The following is a 26,534-nucleotide window of genomic DNA, read 5'->3' as shown; positions in this document are numbered from 1 at the left end:
TTTTTTTTTTTCCTCCCAAGAATAAGGGTGTTAGATCCATTGTACTGGCCAAATTACAGTTTGGATAGTTACATTCTCTCTGCTTAATCACCCTGCAATTTCATTCGAGTGAAGGATTTGGTGCCTCAGGTGTCCTGAATTCCTTTAGGGCTCTGTATGGTGAAGTTGCTGCCACTCTCCACCCCAAAAGCAGCTGCATTTGAGGGCAGAGAATTGTTGAATCTTTCCAGAGATCAATGTTTGTAGTATTCCTGTCCTGTTACACACTTTGGAGTGAGTTTGTGCTTTTCCAACCCAAAGACTTTAGACTCATTTGAGGGATTTCTCTTGCTACAGGAAGCCAAGTTTTTTGTCTCTAGGGGGCCACAGAAAAACAATTTTATTTACTTGTTTATCTTCTGCTGTGATGGGTGCAGCAAAGGAGCAGGTCCTGGCTGCCACACCACATCCTCTCCAGCTCCAAGACCTGCTGCCTCTCAGCATCCTCTCTTTTCTTGTGGCTCAGGGTCGGGGAGGGGAAAGGATGGCAATAAGCAGCAGCTGGATTTGGATAGGAAGTGTTGATGGGTCATAACCCTTGCTCTCAGACAGGAGCTGCATTTGCCTGGAGAAGGGAGGCAGGAGGGGAGGACTCTGTCCTTGAGCCGAGTTCGGCCAGTGTCTTGGAATAAAGGGATAGATGGTGGCATTGTGCTTTGAAGGGCCGAGTGAAGTACAAAGGAAGAGCCTAGAGCCCACAGTGAGCCCTGCTTAGTGAGGCACAGAGGGCTCAGAGCAGCAGGGTGAGCCCAAGGGATGGGAGAGCCGGGTCCTGGGCTGAGCTGTTTGCTTAGCCTGAGTCTTGCCCCTCTGGAGCCAGATGTGCACCATCAGAATGACTGACATGGCCAAGGGCCAGGGCATGGCTGTGCTGAGCCTGGGGCTCCTCCTGCTCTGCAGTCTGGTTTTCCCAAAACAACAGCACCTCCTCCTCCCCTCCCATTCTGCCAGGCTGAGTGAGGGGCTGCTCCTGACCCAGAGGAGGGAGGAGGAGGAGGAGCACACTGTGGCATCACAGGATGGTGGTCATGAGGACATGTCCTCACCAAGCCCTGCTTCCTAAAAAGCTCTTTTTCCATGTGCATTTGATGTCTGGAGTCACAGTGCTTTTTCTAGCAGGAGCAGAGATCCCAGTGCTGCTTCCAAACTCTATCTCTGTGTAGCACCAGCACTGTCACAGCTTTTCTGTGCCCTCCTATCTAACCACGAGGGCTGTTGACTAAATACCTCTTTAGGAAATAATTTGAGTTGTTTTTGTAGCATGTATCAACTTAACTGTTTTGCTTTTTAAAGAAGAGAAAAAGCTCTTCCCTTGACTGCCTTCTTTAAAAAAATTTAAAATAGCTTTTGAATATTGGAAGAAAACTTGGAACTATGAGCCAGCTAAATAAACTGTATCATGAAACCTTGGGGACCACTGAAATGGAGACAGTGGCCCATTACTGTTAAGAAGGTGTTTTATTGAAATGCATTGAAAATACTCTGATATGTGTTCCCAGCAGAATGAGTGAAAAATGACAATGCCCAGTGGTGATAGAGGGTGTTCTCATAGGAGTAGCAGAATACAGAAATCAGCACTCCTGGACTGTGAGCACAATTGTCTGATAGGTGTTATTACCTAAAGGGATCCATAGTTAATCAGTTTTATTTTAATTTATATCTCTGGTGACACATTTGTGTGTGTGGGTTGGGTTGTTGTGGAAGCAGACCTGGGTTTTTAAAGAGGATCCTTCGTGAGTGAGGTGAAGCATTGAATCTCCTGATGAGAGAGGCAAATTACCAGGAGAGGGCAGTGCTTCCAGCACTGCATTCCACACCAGCCCCAAACTGGGGTGATCCAGCCCAAAACACCCAGCTGGGGTCCCTCCATCCTGCCTGCACTGCCGCACTGGGCAGATCATCTGGGGTGGCCAGGAGTTCACTGGTTAATACTTAACAGGCAAAAATGGGTTTGATTGACATTTGTTTTGTTGATGTTTCATTCTGTGGTTTTTTTTCTTACCATGGCAACTTTAACATCACGACAAAACACCTACTTTTCCTCTCGGAGCCATCGCTGTTGTCATGCCCAGTGGGTTATTTTGGTAGACAGGGCTTGTTCTTTTCAAGTGGAGGTGTTCCCATCTCCTACCAGATACCACCTCCAGTCTTTCCTGTCCTAAGAAGGTTTTCTCTGTGTGAGCACTGTGTTTCAACCCATGGCAAAAAAAAAAAAAAAAAAAAGGAGTTTTAGTGGTAACTGCAGCATTTCCTCTACTGTACGTGACATAAATGTCATATCACATAATTAAGGAAAGTAACTGAGAACAGTTAGTGGTGATTACCTCTCAATATATTGTGTACTTTGGGGCAGAAAAATAAATTATGAATAATGCCCAAGCATACTTGGAACAATTTGCACACTGTGTTGTGAGTGATGCAGACCTGCTGGTAGAAGAGTGTGCTAATAAATTTTACTTTGTGGCGGAAACAAGAGATTACAGTTTATTAGGAAAGGAGATGGCAATTTATTAAGATCAATCAAATATGAATGCAGAGCAAAAATGATGCCATTTTTATTTATTTATTTATGTAGAAGCATGGGGGGGAGCAATTACATAAAATTTGTTGTTTACCTGTGATGTTTGATTCATTATTAATATTTTTATGTTTAGAGGGAACCATAATTTTGCTGAAATGTCTTCCATAACTCCTGTACAATCATATTCATAACTCACCTGAATGTTGACACATCCTGCTGTGTATATATAAATTAACTAGTAACACTGGCATTATAAAATGATGCATTAAATGAAGATGTGAATGGTAATTTAAGGCATGCCATGAAGTGAAATTTAAACCATTGTGCAATACTGAGGGGATTTAAAGAGCCTTGTTCATGCAGAATTTGCAGGGCCAGTAAGAAAAATGACAGTTTCACATCAAAAAAATAGAAGAGTAACAGAGACACAAGTATTACTGAAATGTTAATTGCTTTGGCGTTCTGTTTTGTTAGACACCATCAGCGTAAAAATCACATTTCTGCCTGAAGATATTTTACCATGAGGGCATTAGCTGAGATTATTAAAAATGACCCAAAAAAACTGTTTATTTTGTCCTTTTTCTCAGCACTTTGTGGGTTGCAAGTTTCACTGTTTCCTGTTTAGTCAGTTGTTTTCCCCATTTGTTTTTGTAGGTCTTTCAAACAGCAACAAGGGAAAATGAAGCATTCTCAAAACAGGAAAATATGATTTAACCCCACAAAAATGGGCCTGGGGATCCAGGAGTGGGAATAGTGTCCCAGACAGCCTTTTTCCCTCAGAACTGCAAACAGCATTTGCTTTTTAAGTGGCCCATGGCTGCAGTCCGAGTTATGAGCAGCCTTGGTTTGGCACTTGCCTGTGCCAGGCTTGGCGTGGCCCCGCTGGGCTCCTCTGGGCCACGGCAGCACTGGCACCTAAATTCAGCTCAATTACTCCCAAAGTTGTGTTTGGGAAGCAGGGCACAGGATTTGGCCCACTACCAGCTGCCAGAGAGCAAAGTGAGACCTGCTTGGCTGTGCCTGCCCAGGAGAACATCCCCAGGACAGAGTGCAGATGTGTTGCTGTTTTTAGTAGAAATTGCCTCGTATTAGGACTAGACATAAACTTGACTCATTTGGGGCAGGTTGACTCTGGTAAGAAGATTGCACTTTGTGGATGTCTTTTCTTTTTTCCTCCCCTGCCCTGCAGGCAGCTGAGGCTTTTCTGTAGGCAAGTCCATGGTTTATGCATGGATAGGTACCTGCAAAAGTCAGTGAAAAAATTGTACATGTAAAAAAATGGCATAGCAAAATCATTTATTCCACTATACTTGTCATAATTCCTGATCTATTCCTCTCTCTTGGACCTTAGAGCTTAGTATCCAGTGATTATTTCCTTTCACCTAGGTGAAAGATAACCACCACCTAATATGGATCAGATCCCATGGACACACAGTGCCAAATAGCCATCTAGCCTGCCACACTCTCTCCCAGTTATTTTTAATACATTACTTTATGTGTTCTGTTTTGAACATCCCTGTCTGATGGTCTCTGTCTGTGATGGCTCTTTGTAATTGAATGGAATTAAAGTGGGAGTTTATGATTCTTCTTGGTCTTTTAAAATATTTTGCTGGCTTAGAAATGCATTATATTTCATGGTGACCTTACTTAACAAGTGCTACCATCTCTGTTACCAAGGCTGAAGTTTTTAGCCCAGAGCAGATGTTGGCTGAGCTTGCAGGTATGAAGCTTTTATATGAAAGGGCATAAAATGCTTTAAAAATACGGCTTGCAGGTTCTGTGGCCAGCACTCAGTGCTTAGATAGCACCTTTCATTTTTTAAAGTGTTTTGCAAATATTGGTCTATGGAAGATCCTGAAACGAGTTGTATTATCCCCGTTTTGCAGATGAGGAGGCAGAAATGTTGAGGCCATTGACTGCCTTGAAATGGTTCAGGCCATTGCAAAGCCAGGCCAGAAACACTGCAGACAGCTTTCATCCTCAACATCAGGGACATTAAAAAGAACTAAAACCACCAAGATTTCTAAGTGACTTTCCTGAGGCTAGGGAGAATTGTCAGTGCCAGAGCCAGCACTGTGCTTTTGCTTCACGTGTAGCTCTCTTAGCCTTGGACTTGCATTGACACATCACACTTCTTCTTTGCCCCTGGAAAGAAGAGAAATGCCTTGAGCAAAGTGGTAGGCTTCATAGAATCCCCTTTTTTAAATTAAAAAGAGTAATGCAGAGCTCACAGGCATGTGACCAGTCAGTGACCAGGGCAGGAGTTGAGTTGGGTTGGCCTTGGGTTGAGCTGTGTGTGCCTGGATGTGGTGATGTGGGAATAGGATTAGGACTTGTGTGGGTGAGAAGTTTCTGCTGAGGAAGACAAGATGGATCAAAACTTTTCCCAACTGGGGTCTGTAGAGCATCCTCTCATGATCTGCAAAGACTGCCTGGGCATGCAGCCCCCTGCTCCTTTTGGCTACAGAGTTGGTCAGGGTGTGTTAACACTCAGAGCCTTCCTAATGCTGCTCCCTTGCCATCGGGGCTGTTGGGAATGCTGCCACAGCAATGCTCTTAGAAATACAGCAGGAAGGAGGAGGTGGTCCACAGGAGAAGTGTTGAAAAGTTTAAGTCTGTGTATTCTGCCGTATATTTCCCAAAGCAATCCGAGTTCCTAGAGAGTACTTTGAAGTCCAGGACAGGAAGGATTTCTCTTAAGCACAGGTGATAATTATTACTAGGGTGCTGCATACTTTATGGTTTATGTTATTGCTGACTTCCCAGTGTGTCGGGGGCTGTGTGTGTGTGCGTGTGTGCTTGACTTTGCACAGATAGAACACAGATAAATCCTGGCTGTTCCCATGCCCTGGCTGTGCTGACCTGCTCGGGGCGTCTGTGCCCCTTTAAGAGGCAGGCACTTTCTGATTCATGTAGGCTGCTTCTGGCAGATTTAGGGTCTTGCAAAATATGCCCTTAGTCCCTTATTAAATATTCATAAGAGGGTGGGGTCACATTTTTGTGACCTGAAAAAAATCCCATTAATAAATTTGTTATCTGACACGAAAACACTTTAGGGTGGAAAGCAATCTGTATCGCATCCCATTTAACATCAGATCACAAGTTGTCAGTAAATTGGGTCCTTTGTCTTTGCTTCTTGTGAGGTTCTTCAGCAGCATCACTAATGGGGCTATTGTCTGACAGCCCCGACTCCTGCGAATAACGGGAGGTTCTGCTGGCAACGGTGTAGGACAGCTTCTGTCTGCTCTTGTGCTTACATGTAAAGTAACTGAGGAGTTACTCTCTGCATCAATTTTGTCTTCAGAAATTATGTGAAAAAGGTAATTGAAATAGGGGCTAGAGATTTTACCACATATTGCTGCCTGAGATGAAGTTGTTGGAATCATGATCTTTCTGGCATCCAACTCAGCATATGCTATGGATGGGAACTTTTGGGGAAGGAAAAACAGGGCACCAGGTTTGTGGCAATCCCTGGGTTAGAGGGAGCACAAGGACAGGAGGTCGAGTTTGGGTGCTGAAGTCCGGACAAGCATTTCTTGGAGCTCGCCCGGCTGAGTTTGTGAAGTATTTGAGTGAGGCGTACCCCAGAGCCAAACACAGCGCTTTGGGTGCTGTACAGAGCTCGGCTGCCTTAGCTCCGTGTGGCCGGGGATGTCCCCGGGCAGGGCTGGCAGGGACACACGGGTACCAGTGGGACACCCCGGTACCGCTGGGACATCCCGGTACCGCTGGGATGCCCCGGTACCGCTGGGACATCCCAGTACCGCTGGGACATCCCGGTACCGCTGGGATGCCCCGGTACCGCTGGGACATCCCGGTACCGCTGGGATGCTCCGGTACCGCTGGGACATCCCGGTACCGCTGGGACATCCCGGTACCGCTGGGATGCCCCGGTACCGCTGGGACATCCCGGTACCGCTGGGATGCTCCGGTACCGCTGGGACATCCCGGTACCGCTGGGACATCCCGGTGCCGCTGGTCCCCAGCGCGGCCGAGGGAAGAAGGGGAGATGCTCCCCTCCGCAGGCCGCGCGCTCTGCCCCGTTTTTGGTCCAGCTCCCATCACAGGCACCTTGTGGTTGCTTCTTTATTATTCTCAGTTCAATTTCCCGACACCGAGATCCCGAGGGCTGCGCGGCAGCGCTGCCGGGCGGGCAGCAGGAGAGCGCGACAGCCACTTTCCGCGGGAGGCTCCAAAGTTGCGGGGCGGGCGGGAGGCTCGGCTCCCCCCGTGCCGCTTCCCCCCGCCCCGCGGCCTCTCCGGGCTCCGGGGGGGTGTCCAGCCGGCGGTGCCCGGGCGGGGGGCGGGGGCGGCCCGCGGGGCGCCCCGTTCCGGGGCGGGGTGTGCGCGGCGGCGCAGGGCGGGGCCGCGCGGGTGGCGGCGCGGCGGCGGCGGCGGCAGCCCGCGAGCAGCGCGCCCCGCACTCCGCCCGCGCCCGCGGAGGCTCCGCACCGCTGCGCGCCCCGCCGCTCCCACAGCCCGCTCCATGGCCCGGCGCGCCGCACGCCGCCCGCCGCCGCCCAGGTGGGTGCCCCGCGCGGTGGGGATCGGGGGGCGGGAGGCCCGCGCAAAGTGGCGGAAAGAGCCGCGGCGGCCTGGAGGAGCCGAGCGGTGCCGGCTTCTCGGCGGGAGGAGGAGGAGGAGGAGGGAGGGACAGCCCCGCAACTCGCCGGGATTTTTAGAAGTGATGAGCGGAGCGTGTCGCCCGGCGCCTGTCGTGACAGTGCGCGTAGCCGGGCGGGCTGTGCCGCAGCGCCGGAGTTGGGAAAAAGAGCGAGGAAGGAGGGAAAGTGCACGGAGCCGGATAAAACACAGTGTCAGGTTTAAATGTCAGGAGCCGGGATCCCTGAATGGGTTCGCTAGTCAGTTTACCAGGGGAAATTGAGTGAGCTTTGTTTTTGACATTGACTGGTGCTGTGAACCCCGGCGGAGTGGATGTAACGGGATCTCGGCGCAGCCGGGCTCGGTGTCAGCGTTGCAGTGCGAGTGAGCTGAAATTTCGAGGGTGGTGGTGGCGGGGAGGAGGGAACCCTTAGGAAGTGGGTGGTAAGTTTAGAGCAAAGTGCATATACACTCTTCCTCTCTGGAATTAACTCCTTCAAAGCCAGCTTGTCTCCGAGAACAGTGAGAGTTGTGCCTTGTCCTTGTGCTGGTGGCGGGGAAGCGCCGCTCGGTAACGCGGCACAGCCGTCTCGGTGCGTGTGCCGGCGTTCGACACGCTGCCATTTCATATTTTTAAATAAAAACAAGTTTGGTGGCAGGAAGTGTGAATCATTCAGGGTGACCAAGATCTGTTTATGAAAACCAAACGGTTGGATTTATTCTAGCAGTGAGTGTTGAGTTGTGAACTACAATAAATCGCTGAAGTTTATTTCTAATAAAAAGTGACTTGCGCACGCTAGTTTGCCTTTTTATAAATAAACTGAAATGTTAAGATACTTTTTTTTTTTTTTGTAATTTGGATCACAGCTGATTCTCATGCCTGATGCTCCCGGGCCCAATCCTGGAATGCCTTGTGCGTGTGCAGTAGCTGTAGTAGGCGAGGAAGCTCTTTCCCCTTCTCGCCCCCCGGAGCTGTAAGCCCCCTGCCTGCTAAGTTATTATTTACCAGCTCGAACCCCTCGTAAGTGCGTTTAATGTGCAGAGCTCTCAGGCATCTCGCACATCTTTTACACCGAGTTGAAAAGCATTTCTGTTTTTTTCTAAAAGTCACGGCTACAACACATGTGCACATGTGCGTATGTCGTTAGAGCGCGCTTCTGTCTGGTAAAGAAATGGCTTTTGTTGATTGTATATTTATTGTAGTAGCAGCCTAGGAAGGCTCTAAAAGCAGGCTCTGTCCTCTCCTCGCAGCCAGCGGAAAATCTGCTGTCAGAGGGCTTTCAGTGATCTCCTGTGGCTGCGTCCAAAAAATTTCATTGATAAGGCTGCAGAGATGAAACCCGAGTCCTGCCTGAACTGAGTAGCTGCCTTGGCCTAGACTGTGATAGAGCTGAACTGCAAACTGATTGGTCTGACACTTTATAATCAAAGTTGATTTATTGTTCATTAGTAGTGCATTAGCCCTTTCAGGCAAGACAGTTATTTGTGTAGTGGCCTGTCAAACAAAAGACCGCTAGCACCTGTCATTTCTAAACCATGAGATAAGCAAGCAGATATTAAGATAATACAAATAGGAATACAGTGGAATGAGGTAAAGTTCTAGCAATTTCTCTGTAAGAAATATTGTTTTATTTAATGTGCTCATGCTTGGCAAATAGAGGAACTGGATTATAGAGTGAAGGGGTTCCCCTGCACCAGGACCATCAGGAGGAGAAGGCGCGGGAATGAGCTGCGGGTCCCTGGCGTGTGGTTACAGAGCACGGAGGTGAGGAGGTGGTTGGGGCAGATAATGAATTGGGGAAAGCCAGGCACTGACACAGAAGGAAGATGTAAATGGTATTTTGTAGCCTTAATTTAATTTTGTTTGATTTTGGTTTTAGCGTGAGAGCGAGACTGAGGTACTTTTTGTGCTTTTTTCCCTGACTCCTTCCTCCTCTTCCCAATGGACAGATGTCATGAAAGGATGCTCTTACTGGCAGGGGTTAATTATATGAAAACTTGATGACATCACAGCAGAGCTGTGAGAATGTCAAAATACATCTGCTGCCATATTCAGACATATTGCTCTCCCTCCTCTCCCCCTATACCAGCTCCCCTCCCCACTCAAAAGGGAATGATCTCATGACATAAAACAGAAAACAACACAAGTGTCAAAAGAAAACAAAATTAGTGAACTTTTGTCTGCCACCATAGAAACGAGGATTAACTTATGTTATTCCAGAGCATGGAATGGAGACTATCTGCATGAGGATATATAGTGTATTGTCTTCTGTGAATTTTCATTTGACAGGGATTTTGGAGGCTGTGATCTTAATTAAATCTCAACTGACTCAAATAATGCATCTAAAGGCATGCAGTGTTGCGTAACCTTGCTGAGTTGGTAAACCATAAATCATCAGAAAGCTTATGATAGGAAGGGCTGCTTTGAAATTTTTTTTGTTTGCTACAGTTGGTTTGGTTTTTTTTCTGAGTCTTGTTTAACATTTGCTTTTACTGTGCTGTGCCATTGTGCCCTCCCTTTTCTAAGCGGTGTTATTTTTGCTTTAAAAGATAAAAAAAAAAAGCTCTGAGACATGCTCTGACCAGTCACTCAGCTGAACTAAAGAAAAGTCATAAATACAATGGGATTGACAGGGAAGAAATGAATTCCCTGTGCTGTCTTTGCAGGGCCCTCAGTGCTCAGAGGAAGGTGTGGGTGCCGCACGTTCTTCTAGGGCTGGGTGAGCCCTGTGCACGTTTTAAAGTGTAACTCTCAACCCCACGCTGAAATTTGTGCTGGGGTGTGAACAGTGATCAGACTGTGGCAATGGGTCACAGATGGATGATTGCCCTGATGGACGGTGGGCTCTGACGTCTGCACGAGCTGAGTTGGTTTTAGTTGTGTGCAAGGAAGAAAAGGGTTGCAACAGTTGTGTGGAGAAGGATAAAATGGATTTTTAGGCATTGAAAGTGAGGTAGGGCAGTCAGAGTGATTTCTTATGCACCATTTTAACCTGACAGCACTCAAGCACTGTTGTTGCTTGAGGATGAAGTTGTTTTTAGAATCCTGAAATTATTATTTCAGTGCAAAATGCCTTGGTTTCTGTGTCTGTGATTACATGCTCCGGCAGCTGAAGAAAGGTAAGGGAAGAAGGATTTTTGCATTCAAAAGTTTAAGAGTTTCAATAGCTCCTGTGCTTTTCTGCTCTGTATTTCTTAGTCTTTCAGAGCTGCTGTAGAAAAACGTGAGCTGGGAGGACACAGCACTTGCATTTACTTTCTGTAAAGGTTTCTCAGTAGCAGGATAACTTACTGGTGTTGTTTTTCTCTCCTCTTTGCTAGGGAAAAGCAGTAGCAGGGGTAGTTTTATCAACACCTGCAAAACTAGATTGTGGGAAAGTCCTGACACCATAAGTTAAATTTGTTATTGTTTGGTGAAAGGCTTGGCTAGTTTTAAGCAGTTTGTTTGTTTTATTGAAAGCAGAACTGCATTACTGGAAACTACTTTGCTGTAGTTCAGTTAAAATGTCCTGTCCTGTTTTGTTTTTATAAGGTGCTTACTTGTTCAGCTTTGCTTTCCAGTTAAAAGGAAAGGGAAAAAAAATTCCACCATATACTCATCTGCAGATTAAAGTGGCCGTGTAGAGATCGGGAGAGAAGCAGCACTGGCAAATATCTCTGCCCCAGCCTTTTTTCCTTTTATTTCTTTTTTTTTATTATTCTTTTTAACCTTTCCAGCGTGGTTTTCTGCGCTAGCAGGAGGATCTGTAGTCTGTATTCAAGTTGAATGAATGTTACAGAACCCAGACTGAATATTGAACAGATAAGTGGAATTGCTAATTGTTCTGTGCACTAGTTTTGGACGAATTTGCCTTCATTGATTAGGTAAGATGCTCTGTTACTTGGGAGGGACAACACCCCCTCCTCCCCAAACTGACAACGGGTTTTAATTTTTAAGCTTTATCTTGCCCTTAAATCTGAAACATCATTGTTCAAATAACTGAGAACAAGGTAAACCAACAACATCAAAAAGGTCGGCTTCTGTGATTTCTCAAGGGCTTGTTATTTTGTACTTTCCAATTCTATTTGATGTCTTGACAAAACAAGACGACACAAGGGAGAATACATTAAATTTTGATTTTCATCTAACCTGTTACAGTAGTGGCAGCTTAATTTCTTTTACTTTTTACCGAAGACGGCTTTTCGCACAATTACTCTAATTGCCACGCCACTTTATGAGAAGGTTTCTTTACGGGTTTCCCATTTGCCTTGATTTTGTGAGGCATTTTTTTGAACGTGCTTTGACCTTTAACACGGCGAGCTGGCTGGTTGGAGTGCGTCTTCATTAGAAGTAAATCAGTGAATGGCAAAATTGTCAAAGAAGCAACTGATGTTTTCTCATTAGAATCTAATTTGCACCGTTGTGCTTAGCTGTGATGTTCAGCTGTAGGTGTCTGCCATAGGTGTGAAAACCTGCACATTTTAAAGCAAATAAAGTTTACAACTGTTATAAAGGCGTCGCTTGGAACCAGAGTGGCAAAGCCAACCTGAGTGTTTAAGCAGAGCTCTGGTTTGTGTGGGAAATAAACAGCAGGATTTAACCAGGTGGGGTTTTTTTTTTTTTTCAAGAATCATTAGGTTTTTTTTTCAACTGGCCACCACAACGTACGTCATCTCAAATGCCCTGAATCTGAAGAGCAGGCATGTGTGGATTTGATTTTTGATGGAGAGAATAGCCAGGGATGTAGAGAGGGCTCATCCTTCCTAGAAATCTGTTGGGAGTTGCAGTTCTTTAAAATCTGCCATAAGAAAGAAAAAGAAAAAGCCCCTCTGTTTAACACTTCCCTTTCACTCACACGAAATTCTGGGCATATTAAATGCTGCTGGTTCAATCATGGTCTTTTATTATTTAATTAAGCTCTCCATAATGTATGTATGAATTAATACACAAATGTAAGGAGTCTGACACCATGATCATTCTCAGTATATTAAGAGTGTTTGGGAGAGAGGGTTTCAAGGGGTTTTCAAGGGCTTTAGGGGTATTTTGGATGCTTCTAAGCAGGATTGCTTTTGGTTTATTTGAGGCTTTTTTGGCAGAATATGTTGATCTAACATTTCCTCTCCTAAACTCTGGAAAAAAATGCAGGGGTTTTTTTCCTTTTTTTTTCTTTTCTTTCTTTTTAGTTTTAAACTGAATCTTATAAAATCACCACTGTTTGGAACCATGTACAGCAGGTTATATAATTTTTCCTTTTATGCTAGAGATGGAAACAGAACTGGTAACTTTTTAAAACGTGAAAAATGACGATATTAATCTCAAGCTTAAAATCTCACTCATCTTATTAAAGGGGTATTTGGATGTGTGTGTATGTTCTGGTTTAGTCTCTATTTGACAAATGTTAGATGTAGAAAGGATTTAATTTATGTAAACTTTATATTTTTATGCAAATTAAATGGGTATTTATTATAGCAGAAACAATTATCCTGGCACTTAGTGAGAAACCTGGTATGCATGAGAAGTGGAAGATAAGATCAGATGTTTCATTCTGTAAACAAATACGAAAATATTCCCGTTTTTCCTCAGCTAGAAGAGAATACAGAAGACAGCAGACATCCTGACATGCCAGGGAATGTCAGCATAGCCCACCATTCTGCTTTCTGTGGGTCAGAAGGAGATCTTCACTCCTGATAAAATACAATAAACAAAATTATAATAATAAAATGCTAATTTAATTTTAAGGAGACTTCCCCCCCCCCTTATAATAGGGAGTTGTATTGTTACAGAGAGCACAGTTATGCTAATGACAGACTACTTAGCTGATTTTACATTAATATAATAAACATTACCTGTCTTAATGCTCTGTGCTGTATTATGGCAAAAGAGCTAAGTCTAAAAGTGAGCTTCCATTTCACATAATGAGCCAGCAGTGCAGCTCCTGCGTGAATAATTCCTGCAGTGGCATTTTTGTGTTGGGATTTTGGAGAATGAAATATTATGTCGGAAATGTTTTAGTCTCAGGATGAAAGCAGGTCCTTCCTGCCTTCAGCACTTCTTATTTTGCTGGGCTTTGCTCTGGCTTGTGGCATTGTGCCTCTCTGCTTGCCAGGGTGTCAGTGCTTTATCTTCTCCTGTTTTGCATTGTTTCGCCTGAATTTTTTTTTTATATTTTAAATATATTTCAAATAATACCTTGCTAATAGGACAGCTCAAGTTGATTGTTTGGTTTTGCCTGGCCATAGCTATTTTTACTGTAGTTCAGTATTTTTAACTGTTCCTCAGTGACTTTTTCTTCTCTGTGTTCAGTTGTTTTGCTCCGTTCAACTTTTTATCACAAAATCTTTAACCGAAAAATTGCTGTTTGGAAATCCAAGGTGCCTGGTATGAGGGCTTACTGAAATCAAGTTTGAACATAGATTGCAGGAGAAAAGGATTTTCTGGCAGAGTTATTCTTTATGAATTAAGGAAATCCTCCCCATCTTCCATGCATGCCTGCTAACAGTTAACAGAACCACAGCCGTATCCAGCATCGGAGGCACCGGGTGTGAAAATGGCATTCTTTTTTTTATTTTTCTTTTTTTTTCCTTTCTTTTATTTTCTTTTTTTTTTTTCCCCCTTCATACAAGATTAAGCTACTTGAAATTATTTAGCTAGTATTTAATTATATTAATATCACCGAAAATGAGGGAATGGAGATGATTAAATAGGACTAAATCATTTTCATCCCTGTGACCCTTGTCTGGGTTGTGTGGAGGAGTGACAAATGCATCCCTGCTGTAATTTCGTGGGGAGAAGTTAAAGGGGATCTTGGCCCAAGTTTGTGGAAGTTTCCCTTGGTTGGTCTTGCCAAAAATAGGGCATTTTTAGGGCTTGGAATGGAAGGGTCTCAGTGGGAACTGTGGGGCTGGGAGGGCTTTGGGGGATGCAGAGGAGCAGAAGCAAAACCCTGGGAGAAACAGTGAGCGAAGACAATTGTGAGTATTAAAGACATTTTTTGCCGTTGATGGTATTAGCATGTCAGCAGGTCCATACTAGCACAGCTCCCAAAGCCAAATTGCAGCTGTATTTTTACCTTTGCTGCCAGGTTTACATGCAGCTGGGTATCTACCACACCCTATTGTTATCAGTCAACAATACCAAAAGTAGTTCATTAATCATATCAATAACAACAATCATGTTTCAAGTGCAAAATAGAAATAAACAACTTGAAAGAAAAAATAAAAGATTGATTTCTTCTCTGCATGCTAACTTAGCATTCTTTAAATATATCTGCCAGTAGTTTAATTTGAACTTCAACTCCCTGAAGGCAGTAAGACAGAATTATTTTAGTTCTTCATAGACTGCCTTCTGTGATTCATTGTTAACTCGTAAAACATGCTCATTTTCATGTTCTTAAACAGTTAAGTCATTTTTAAAGTTGGTTTGTAATTTTTTTGGCAACACATTTAAGTTGACATCTGAGAGATAGAAATCTAAAATGAATTTATAGCTCTTGGTTTAGGTTTCACTCACTATCAGACAAAATATCAGAAATAAATATTTTTTATCTAACATAATGTAAAGTATATTGCACAGTATCTAAAATAAAGTTTAGTTTTGACTGAATACACTCAAAAAGGGACCCATAAATATTAGAGAGCTGTAGTTAAGAACTTACATGACTGTTTTAAATACTATTGATTTAAACCACTGGCTAGATTTTATGAATCAAAGTGTAATTTCCAAGCTTTGGCTATATTTCTCATCACTAAAGCACTCTCTCTTGTGTGCCTTTAGCAGCTTTCCAGACATTCAACACGGGATTAAATGATAGTAGTTACAATGATCAATAGGTTAAGACCGGTACAATCACTCTTACCGCTAATGACCTCGGTAGTAATGGGTAATAAAGTGTGGGCTATAATAGCCTATTGCTGGTGCTGCATGCCCTTTGATTCCTAGTATTACCAGGGACTAGCTACATGGAAAAGTTGGACGTTGGGAGTTAAGAGAGTGGATATATAGGCCATCATTCTTAACTATTTAAAGTCCCTCAGACCGTACGTGTGTGCCCACGCTCGTCCGGGATGTGTGTTGTAATTTTTAACCAGATAGTTTCTGGTTCATTTGAATTTGTTTGTGCAAGGTTTCTGTAAGCTGCTTTTGTGATAAACAAAAGTACAGGCCGTGGCTAAACGTGGCTGTGTTTATAAATGGAAGGCAGAACCTTCTTTAGAAGCGCAGGTGTGGTGTGAAAATGTGGTTTCAGATGGTAAAACGAAGTCGAACAGACCAACACAAACTTGTACTCTGTGTACTTGTACTCTCTGCCTGTGCGCAGTACATACATGATTTTTTTTTTTCTCTCTGCTTAAGTGCTTCTGTTCTAGCAAGGAGTGTGCAGCTAAGAGATTTGTTACTGGAAGGTACGTGGCCAGTTTTCAAAGAGAGGGCCTAATCACCAGATCTGTCCCAAGATAAACGTGCAGAAAGGCCATGGAAGTGAATGGGAGTTGTCCCTGCCCAGCTGACGGCAGAATGCAGCCCTTTGGATTAATCACCCATGTGTAGGGTTTACAGCACCCCACCCTATTCCTGTCTGTATCCCTGCTTGTCGTCATAAATCTGACTGAAGAGTATTTGTCTTGTCTATCTTCCAAGAAGGGCACAGAAAACATACTTAAACATGCTTCCTCTTCTGTTTGCTTGGTCCAGCTTCAATGAGAAGTAGTACAAACCCCAGGGTAAAGTAAACTTCTTTGGGGATGAGAATAATGAAGGTGAGTCACGCTTCGGGGCGAAGATAGTGACAGCAGGATTTAATTAAATAATTTTCTACTCCCAGAAAAGTTTTTTTTAAAGACTGTGGATTAAGATATTCTGAATTAATGGGATTACTTGTGCTGATGACTCAGTGTGCTCGGAGCTGGTCCTGTGTGGCAAGGTGCTGGCTTTCCCGTAGGCACGGGGATGTGGCACCGGCCATGGGAGAGTGGCCACTGGTTCTGGTGGTTCTGGTGTTTGTCCCATAGTTAAATCTCCTTTTGCTGGCGTTGACTGGACCCCATCAGTGATGTGGGAACTTGCTGTGCCTCAGAGGGCCTCTCCATGCTGGCATTAATGGGATGTCAGAGGCGTGGAGCCCTTGCTGGGCTCTGCTCAGGCAGATGTTCTGGAGGCAGTGTCTGGCCCTGGCACACGACATGTACACAACAACACGGGGAGATGTGCACTGTACATGCCTCTGACCTTCAGGAACCATTTTTAGTTCATCAAGATTAGTGATGCTGAGAAATCAGGACATCAGTGCATAATGACTGTGAAATTAGGAATGAGAGCTTGCTATGCAAATGACAGGACAAATCATGTGAAAAAGTCAAGATAAACTGCATATTAAGACATTATGTTACATAAAATTAATACTGCATTTCTCTTGCTTACTACTACACTGGAAGATTTTTTTTTTAAACTCCTTTATCTTCTGATCAGCTATTGTCTGCTGATTTTTTTTAAAAAGTGGTTCACGGAAAAAGTGCTAAACATATTATTACCCTTTATTGTAATACATGAGATGACAGGAGATCCTTTTTAGCAAAGTATATCCTTTACTGCTTTTAGTTTTGTGCTGTCATGTATTTGATTTAAAACTATAGAAAAGTAAGGTGCTTCAATAAAACTCATATGGGTTTTGTCTTTTCTTCTATTGTTTTTTTTCCCCTCCTTTTTTTTCCCCTTTTTGGGGTGGAGGGTAGAGGGGTGGGTTTCCAGGGAAATAGTCTTCTTGCATTACTGGGACTGACAAAATGGTTCTCATGTAGTCTGCAAATTAAACACAAGTGCAGTGATTATTTTGAATAGCTAAATTACATTCTAGAAAGCTTGCAGAATTCATAGCATTGTCATTAGGTATCCGCTTGAATACAATTTGTGTAACCTTGGCCAAGACAGCCTGTCATTTTAATGTCAGTGTTTTATCTGAACAAGACATCATCCTTTCAGATACAGTGTACAGGTTCCTTGCAAAGATGCCCGTGCAGAAACGTGTTAACAGTTGCAAATATGAAATGCTATCAAGTTCATCACTGTAGCTGTTTGTCACTGAAATGTCATGGAAAGCGGCTTTTAATGGTATCTCACATAATATGAAAGAATTGAAGACATCTGTATGCTGGGTGAATATGGAATGGTAAAGACATCGTGGTAGGGCCTTTCTGTAAAAATTGCATAGGAGTCTAGTGCTGTTATTCACATCACTGAGCCTTCCTTCAATTTTCTGAAAAACCTGTCGTAATAGGGTCTAGATCTCATCAGCGCGGGATGTTTGGCTGTTGGATTTCTCTACAGAAAGCAAGGGCTTTCTGGGAGGAAAAATACCCAGCCCATGATTTCTTGTAAAAATAATTAAATCTTTACCATATTACTTGCTTTAAGGAATTTCCATCCAATCATGTTTTGCCAAAGGGGGATTCAGTCACCGGGAAGGTGTGGTCAGTACCTGTGTACTGGCCAGGGTGGGCTGAAAGGGCTCTCACCTTCAGCCCCCTTGATGCCAGGAATGAGCTCCCCTGACATGGGGATGCTGGAGGAGCTGTGGGGATGTGCTCTGACCCTCTTTCTCTCCTCTTGGCCTTCAGGTTCCAGTGTCGGTGGCTATGATGACACCTCAAGTGATCACTCCCCAGCAAATGCAGCAGATCCTCCAGCAACAAGTGCTAACTCCCCAGCAACTCCAAGTCCTGCTCCAACAGCAGCAGGCACTCATGCTTCAACAGGTAATTGTTTCCTTAACAGCTGCTCAGGTGGCCCCTAGGGATGCTGGAGGCTTCACCTCCTGGAACACCCCTGGGGAAAGAAGCTGCCCACATCTCAGGTCTGAACCTTGGAGCAGCCATGCTGTGAGCTGACCTGACTGCTCTTTTGTTTTTAATTCTAGAAATAGCTACTGGAAGCAAATCCAGGGAGCAGTGCTAGGAGTGTTTCCAAGATGAGCTAAATAATACAGATGCATATTTAAGTGTCAGGACTTCGGCAGATGTCCCTGTTGCTTTTGCCTGCATCCCTCAGAAGGCTTGGTGTGCCCTGACTAATTGGAATAAACAAGGTAGAAGGGCAATACTTCCCAATTTAGACCTCGTTATTTCCATCTGGAACCATAAAGGGCTGTGGAAACGGTGGAAACAGAAGTGGAGAGGTTTGCAAGCCTGTTTGATTTCAGCCAACATATGCTGGGCTGTGTGTCAGTACTTCTGCCAGCCCATGGTCCTTTCTCTGGAAGGTGGCCCCCACCAAGCCCTGAGGCTCTGTTATCTCAGGGTTTGGGGGTCTCACAGAGCATCCACCCAGCCCATCCCTGCCTGCTCCCTCCTGGCTCCCAGGCTCTGTCCTGCCCCTGGCCACAGCTCTGCCTGTGCAGAGCACATCTGGGCAATGGGAGGAGAGCATTTTCCAGGATGTCTATGCATGTATTGAACAACACTTAATACAGTCAAACCCTATCATTTAGAAAGCATGTGTGTTTCACAACAGAGATTTGCCAGGCTCTCTCAGCAAGGGCATTTTGGCTTTGTTGTTACAATCAAAGGTCATTGCTTGCCTTATTTTAATTAGTTTGTGTAGAAAATGGTATGTTTTTCATCAGTTCATTTTGGAGATTACTTTTCAAACGATAATGCCAAGAATAGTCAGTGTGCACTGAATTTATTGTTGAGTTTCAAACTAAAGGTCAGACCATTACAGATAAAAGGATGCTATTTTTCAAATCACAGTTTGTGTGTTACACCAAAAGGGACACTGAATTGGCTCTCTACTTTGTTACTTACCATCTTTCCTTTTCTTTGTAGCAGCAGCTTCAAGAGTTTTATAAGAAACAACAGGAACAGTTGCAGCTTCAACTTTTACAGCAACAACATGCTGGAAAACAGCCTAAAGAGGTACAGACAATACCCATTTTACTTTCAAACCACAGATCCCTGGGGACTGTCTAGTGGCTATTAAACTGTCATTCATCTTATAAATGATTGCACAAGTGAACTGACTCTATCGGGCCTCAGCTTTCAGATTTAGAGTTATTGTCCTGTTTTCGCCTGTGTTTTCCTGTGCTTTCCATTTGCTTGCTGCCACATATTTTATAGCAGGGGACCAGGCCTTGCTGTTGGGTATGAGTCCTGGAGCAGGCATCTAGACTTGCATCTTGGGGGAGTGCTTTGGGGAGTTAGTTATGGTGGAGAGGGGAGGGGGCAAGGCAGCAGGCCCAGATCGCTGCTGTGCTCTCTAAACAAAGCAGAATGCTGAGAGGTGTTGGGTTTGGGCTTGCTCTTTCCAGCCAGAGAGGTTCTGGTTGCACGTTCCTCACAGCATGGGCTGAGCAGGAGGGACCACGCTGGAGCAGCATCAGTGGTGGCACGGAGAAGAGGTGGCAGGAGACCTTGCTCTGATGATACCATGGTCCATAACTGCAGGGGACAGACCAGGGTAGTTCCTGCCTGTCCTTTAGATGCACCTCCCTTCCACAATACCTGTCACATCCGAAACTTTGTTCGTTGTTTTTGGTGTGCTTAAATTTAATATTCTTGCAATTACATTTCAAGGTGCTGAGTCCAGCTCTTAATTCTGGAGGAGTTTGGGACTTGGCTGTTTAATCTGACATCAGTGCTGGCTTAGGTAGATCCTAGAAAGCTTCTTCTTGGCTAGAGACACTGGGTGATGTCCGGTGACAGCAGCAGCTCTCCTGTCACCTGGCAAGGGGTGTTGCTCAAAGCATGCACCGATTTCTGCTTCCCATTCCCCTTGAAATTTCGGCAAATCGTGCCACCTGTGCCAAGTTTCAACCCAGAGTGAATTTTTCCAGCTGAGTTATAAACCCCTGAAAACAGGGGGGTTTATAATGGAAACGCTGACACAACCTTAACCATAGCGCGCTTACGGGCGCCACTATAATAAAAAGGGAACAGATTAAAAAGTGTCTAAAATGTAAATCTAAAGGACTAACAGTAATTAAAATGGAAATGGCACAGGGAGGGAAGGCATGTAATTGTGAGATATCACTGTGCAGAATGCTCTCAGCTTTGTTTTGCTGGCTGTTTTTCTAATTCAGTAGGGCTTACTCATCAGTGGCAGTTCAATGCGCGTTAATGACTCTGGGATGCAGGCATCACTCTGGACAAAGAAATGATTATTGTGCGGTCAAAAGAAGTTCAAAGACAAGAAGGGAATTTCAGTTTTTTCCTTAGAGATCCACATTCAAGAGCATATAAATTAAGCCAAATGTTAAAAACCACAGTCTGAAAGCTGACTTCAAAGTCACAACTCTCTAATTAATGAACTGCGAGCTTCAGTTTGGACAAGTCGTGGTTTGATGCGCCCATAAATCAACATGACAGGTCTGTTTCACAGTCTCAGACAGCGCTTGTCATTGAGTCACATCAGATGTAAACACAGCAGAAAAAAGAGGGAATATGAAGGAGGTGCAATTGATCAACAGAATTGGTAAAAACCCACTTTTGAAACGCATTATGCATGATCACAGGAAATGGCGATAGCCTCAAGAGGCTTTCTCTGCTTTTTTGAATCAGATTTCTAACAGCCTTCAAAAGGGAGAATAAGAATTATGGAGCTTCTCCCCTGTGGCTGGCAGGCAATAACCCCCTGTTGTTATTTTGTGCTTCTTTCTTTTCAAAGGCGTCAAAATTTAGTTTTTTAAAGATCTTTAACTCTATATTTGAAGACAAACAATAAAGGGCTGCCACTGTCATTCTTATCAGTTACCAGGGATTGTATTTTTTCTTTCTGTTGCCACTTCTTATTAACCTCTTATTTGGTCTATTAGACATAGTTTTGAATGCAAGCCTGCATGCTGGGAGAACATGAAAGTTCAGATGAGCTCAGAGGGCAGATAAAGAAATTTGAAGGGGAAAGTTACACAGCAGAATGAACGATAAAAGTTAACTCTTCTAAATTGCTGTTGTCAGACAGGAGAGCATCTCAGACACAAAGATGAGGGCTTGGAGCTTAAAGAAAAAAATACTTTGTGTTAAAAAAGACAAGAAGGGAAGTTAGACAATGTGATGGCATTTCAATATCTAACACACTGATTTACTGTGGTCACACTTCTGATATTACACTAGCGAAAGCAACAATAAGAAAGGACTCCTTCCTGTTTCAAGAAGAGCATTTTAACAGGATAGCTGGAAAGAGAACAAGGATCTAACTCTCTTCAGCTTATTCTGGGGGTTTGGGGGGGGAGTATTATTGCTGATGGTTTTAGTGGAGGTCCATTTCAACAATGCATTTCACCCCACAGGTTTGTTCAGCCCAGCTTAAGGAGGTTATTCTTGCTAAATTAGCATGGAAAAGGTGGCCTCGTGTTATTTTATTTCTTCCCCCTCCCTCTGGCACTGAAAACTGGCGGGCAGTGCCGTGGCGGGGTCGGCGCTGCCGTGCTAACGAGGGCTGAGCCTGTACCTTGACAGATGGAACAAGCATATTCATGTACGGCATCCCCCAAGTCATTCTGCCCGTGCCTCGTCCTATTGTGCCGTGGTGAGAGAAGGAAAACACAGCAAACCTCCCCAGCCCCGCTGGTGAGAGGCACCGACCCCCGAGCAGAGCAGCAGAGGGACCCCAGCGAGGTTCGGGGGGTTTTACTCGAGGGCTGCTCGGCGTAGCAGAGGGTGAGCAGTGCCTGACAGCGAGGGGCAGAGGTGCTGGGGGGTATCCCAGCCCTGTTGCTGCTCTCTGGAGAACTCGGGGCTCCCCAAGGCAGGGGGTGCCCGGCGGCGCTGGACGGAGCGCGCCGTTTCCCGAGCAGGGCTGTTTGTCCTCCGGCACTGTGACAGTTTATGTTAGGCAGTAGGGAGTAACCTAAGAAAGGAAAACAGACCTTTGACAGAAGCTTTAGGGAGGGGATCAAAAATGCAAGTTTTATCAGGATATTTCAGCATTTTAACACTGACTACTGACCTGACAACAGGACTGCACCGAGACCTTTTTTGTATGCATTCAATTGTGAGAAGTAAACAAACTGCCTTGTATCCTGTGTTTGGTAACTGGGTGGGGAGCGCAGTTTGGCAACGTGTCTTGCTTTTAAATTCTTTCTTGGACAATGGGCCTTGTATACTTTTATATCCTGGCTTTTCAAAGTAGAGTGTGTTCAAGAGCTTTTCTTAGGATAGCTGAGAAGACAACCAAAAGGGCATCAGTCAATTGATATAAAGGATTTTTTAAAAAAATACCCATGTGCTAACTTTGCACTCTTAGGGCAAATAGGTAAAACATAGCTTACTACACCTAGTACTAATAATATAAATATATTAATATAAACACATTAAGTATATATATTTTAAAATTAATATTTATGGAAGCAAACGTTACTTTAGCTCAATACAACTGTTGCTGGGGCCTGCATGCATATGGTGCTGTTGCAAATAGTTGCAACAAATGGATGTGTCAGAGCAAGCTGTTGCAAGGAAATGTAAACTCTCCGAGTTTCAGAATATCCAAACACCTATTTGTTTAGATGTGCTCCTGAAGTCCAAGTTTTTCTTTGGAAATAAGATAAACTGAGTTTGTAATAAGATTAATGGAATGGCTGACTCTCAGAGTTGTGGGTATAAGGTCACAGTATTAGGATTGATGGGGCGTGGTGGTGCTAAAAGCTAGAGGTCAAACCCACAGTTGGTGTCTGTCAGTCTGTCTGTCCAGCAGCTCTGGAGGGGTTTTTCCCTGTGTAACACCAGTAGGGAATGGGACCAGTGATCCTCTGGCTAGGTGTCAAGGAAGGGTGACAGAAAGCTCGGGATCTGGCTGGGGTTTGTTTGTGAAGGTGTGCAGTTTGGTAAGAGTTAATTTTCTTTCCATAATTGTTAGCCATAATGTGTATAAGACCTCCACCTTGATATGATTCCTAGCAGATTAGGGATATTAGATAATTTCCTTCTATTTATTGTACTACTGCACTGTATTATCTTTCTATCACTCAGATAATTACTAAGGAAATCTACATTAATTTTTTTTGGCTAGCACAAGGATCTGCTAAACACTGGCATGATGTATTGATGTTTTACACAACAAAAGTTTTCCTCCTGTCATTGTACAATAAATAAAAAGATATTTATCAAAATGCAAAGCCTTTCATGGATTTTAAAGAACAAAGCAAATAAAATACAAGATGAGCATGGAAGCAAAACCTAGAGGCTTCCTTAACTGAACAAAATTAAGGACTCTAAAGCCTCGAGTACTGTACATATTAAACACTCACATTCAAGTAAGATGTTGTTTGCTAAATTATGAATGTGTGTAATTAAAATCTAGTGGCTGTTTCTATGAAAGATTTACAATGTTATTTCATCGTTTGTCATGGCTAATTAACAATATTAGATGAAGTTTTTCTTCTTCAAAGGTCTGATTTTTTCTCATTTATTTATGTCAGAAGTGATAAACAGAGTAGTTAAAAGCTTCTCCGGGTACAGTAGTGAGAAAAGCAACATGTTCTTTTACACCTCGAAGGTTCAAGGTTCACATCCCTGTGGAGTAAAGCAACTCCATCTTCTTTCTAGTGAGAATAATTAAAAATTTCAAAGTGCAGAAGTAGCAGCCTTAAATACAGCACAGAATAATTTCAGTGTAACAGAGAGTATTGTGGGGCTTGATGGATGAAGAAGAGAGAGTCAGTATAAAATACCATAAATTAGGCCAGTCGAATTGCCTTAATAGTCGAGACAGCCCTTGAATGAGCAAACAGAGCACAGTGCAGGGTTTCTTGTTACACCTAGGTGTGATATGATTGTGGGGTGTGATTCTCATGTTCTTTTCCTCAAAGAATTGCCCAGGATTTTCATCAGTGTGTTTTTTCACCCACCAGTGAAACACAACCACGTCTGGGGTAAAACATGAACACACGGACCAAGAAATGCTGTATGCATTTGTAATTGGGTGGCAGCAGGGATTTAGGTCGGGTGAAAGTTAACCACTGGAGATGGGAATCTGCAAGCCTGTGTTAGCCCCAGCATCTAAACATTCCTTGGGGTCTTTGCCAGGGGTGGTGGGCTCACTGGCTTGGCCTTTATACCAAGTGACTGCCATCAGAAGTTGAAGCAAGTTGAGACGAGGAGCCCTGTAAATCCTCTGCTTTGCTCCTGTATTAACAAGCATACATTTTAATTTTTATTCATTTTGTTTTTTGCAGCCCCAGCAGCAGCAGGTGGCCACGCAGCAGTTGGCCTTTCAGCAGCAGCTCTTACAGATGCAGCAGTTGCAGCAGCAGCACCTCCTGTCTCTGCAGCGTCAGGGGCTGCTGACCATCCAGCCCGGGCAGCCTACTCTGCCTTTGCAACCCCTTGCACAAGGTAGGTCAGGGGTTTGAGGGTGTGCCCACTCAGAATTGTCACCTGGGGGAAGAGAGAGGGAGAGCCCCAGGCTCATAAGATAATAAGCACAGAAAGATGCTGATGGGCAGGGTGGGTGTTACAGAGGTGTTTTTTTGGGAAGGGTGGTGCTGCAGTCCTGGGCTGCTCTGACTGGCGGGGTGCAGAGGGCTCGGAGTTCACATGCAGTTTGCACAGCTGCAGCCGGTCTGGCAGGCTCAGAGCTGCTGCTTGTGCTCATCTGGGCTTGGAATCCTTCACAGGAGGAGTCTTTATTGATTCCTGGTGCTGGCTTCATGGCTGAGGGTGTGTGAGAGCAGCTTTTCCTTTCCCAGATGTGTTGATTGAGCCTTCCTGGTCCCAGCCTGGCCGTGAGCTGGCACAGAGCAGCTCTGACCCACAGGCTGGGGAGCTCCAGTGCCCTCGGCTGTGGCTGCCAGAGAGGGGCCATGGCTGCTCTCCACAGCCTTTGTGTCATTGCCTCAGTGCTTCTGTTCCTTCCTCCATGCTGAAGCAAATTGGGATTAATTCCATTTAATTCTAATGGTGTTATTGACAATTAGATCCTCCTACGCCTTTATTCAGTCCTGCACTCTGCAAGAAGTTACTGCTTTGCTGAAATCCCAATTTATTTTATTTTTTTAAGACACTGATACACTGAAAGCACTACTTAAATCCACAATACTTTTGACAGTGATTATAACCTAGGGGTTTTATTCTCTCTTTTATTTTTTGGCTTAAATTTATTATTTTACTTTTTAAACTGGGTTTGTCTGCAAGCTGTGGGACAGTTTAACAGATTTGCCTGAGCTCTGGCTGCTGTGGTTAAAGCAGACTGTTTGGGGTTGGCATGGCTCACCCATGCCATAGCATCAACCACGATGCTGGTATGTCTGAATAATCCTGCCTTCTCCTTCCCTTGCCCCATAATAAATTTGAACATTCACCTTCATAACTTGAGTCAGCCCAAGTTGAATGATTTGGGATCTTGAAAGCAGCCTTAGGGCTATTCCTAGTTTCTAAATCATACAGTGAATTTGCATTCAGCTCTGTTCGCTTAAATGGAGGGGACAGGATGAAATTGCTTCTGTTTCTTCACCCTCCTTTTTTTTTTTTCTGTATACATAGCTACAAAAAAGGAGAATGAGGTGGCTGGTGAATATTAACTTATATGGATAAACAGAGGCCCAACTGGGGAGTGGAGTCTGCTTTGCTGTGTGGCTGACGTGCTTTATTTAGGCTTATTTTTGCCAGACCTGAGAAGGTATTTGAGTGCTTAACTCCTGTGTTGAGAGGCTGAGCTTTTGGGGGCCTGACCCCTGTCTCCCCAAGTCTCAGTTCAACTTCCCAACATCCCAAAACTGGATGCCTAGTGTAGAGCAGGGCAGTGCAGCAGTTGGAGGCTGATCCATGGGAAGGTGGTGCCCAGGTGGGAGTTGCAGGATCAGGTTTGGGGCAGTCACCATCAATGCAGAGTGATGGGGAGAAAGTGTAAAATGAGTCCAGGGAAAAAGGGCATGTAGATGAAATGCCATTTATGCTTGCAAGATGTTGTAACGTGCACTAATTACACCTCAGATTTATTGTTGGAAGCATCCCAGGCTGTTCCCACACACCCACCGGACTAAAGCTTCAACCTTGCTAATTTTTCCCACAGCTCCTATACCATTAAGTTGACTCAGTAAGGTTCATTGTATAGTCCATCAGTTAAGCTGTCCAGAGGAGGGCAATTGGGCAGTGACAAGACACGCTCATGTGTAATGTGAACGAAATGAATGTGGTGATGCATGAAGTGTAATCTGTGCGGTAACACATCGGAGACACCGGTCGGTAATTCAGCCGTCGTGGCATTGATTGATACGGTTAGCAGGGAAGTGTAACTATTAGTCCTCGCCCAGGAGCGTGTTTAAAACCTGAGGGGTGCTGACTTGCACGCCACAGACAGCACAAACATAGGCAGAGAGGGTTGGTTCTGGCAGGGAAATGAGCTGCGAGCGTTGGGGGCCGGCAGGAAAGAGGAACTGGAGACTCGCGGCGGGTTGAGATCCAGCACGAT

The 26,534-nt window shown here is 44.4% G+C and overlaps 1 protein-coding gene across 17 annotated transcripts in view; it reads left to right on the top strand.

The window, feature by feature from the left end:
* Nucleotides 1–26,534, top strand: part of FOXP1 (forkhead box P1) — a 377,034-nt gene that overhangs the window by 284,158 nt on the left and 66,342 nt on the right. For 12 of the 17 annotated variants that reach the window (XM_079316612.1, XM_079316618.1, XM_079316603.1 and 9 more), the window contains 3 exons: nucleotides 17,753–17,890; nucleotides 18,959–19,048; nucleotides 24,301–24,460. In XM_079316612.1, the coding sequence (XP_079172738.1) occupies nucleotides 17,753–17,890; nucleotides 18,959–19,048; nucleotides 24,301–24,460 (388 nt within the window). Of the gene's footprint in view, nucleotides 1–6,929; nucleotides 7,085–17,752; nucleotides 17,891–18,958; nucleotides 19,049–24,300; nucleotides 24,461–26,534 lie in introns of those variants that run through there. The other 5 variants (XM_079316617.1, XM_079316604.1, XM_079316606.1 and 2 more) reach the window with 2 other exon arrangements.

This window comes from Erithacus rubecula (genome assembly GCF_903797595.1).
Source record: "Erithacus rubecula genome assembly, chromosome: 13".
Taxonomy (NCBI): domain Eukaryota; kingdom Metazoa; phylum Chordata; class Aves; order Passeriformes; family Muscicapidae; genus Erithacus; species Erithacus rubecula.
Note: the sequence above shows the minus strand (reverse complement) of the source record. Positions and strands in the feature narration are given on the sequence as shown.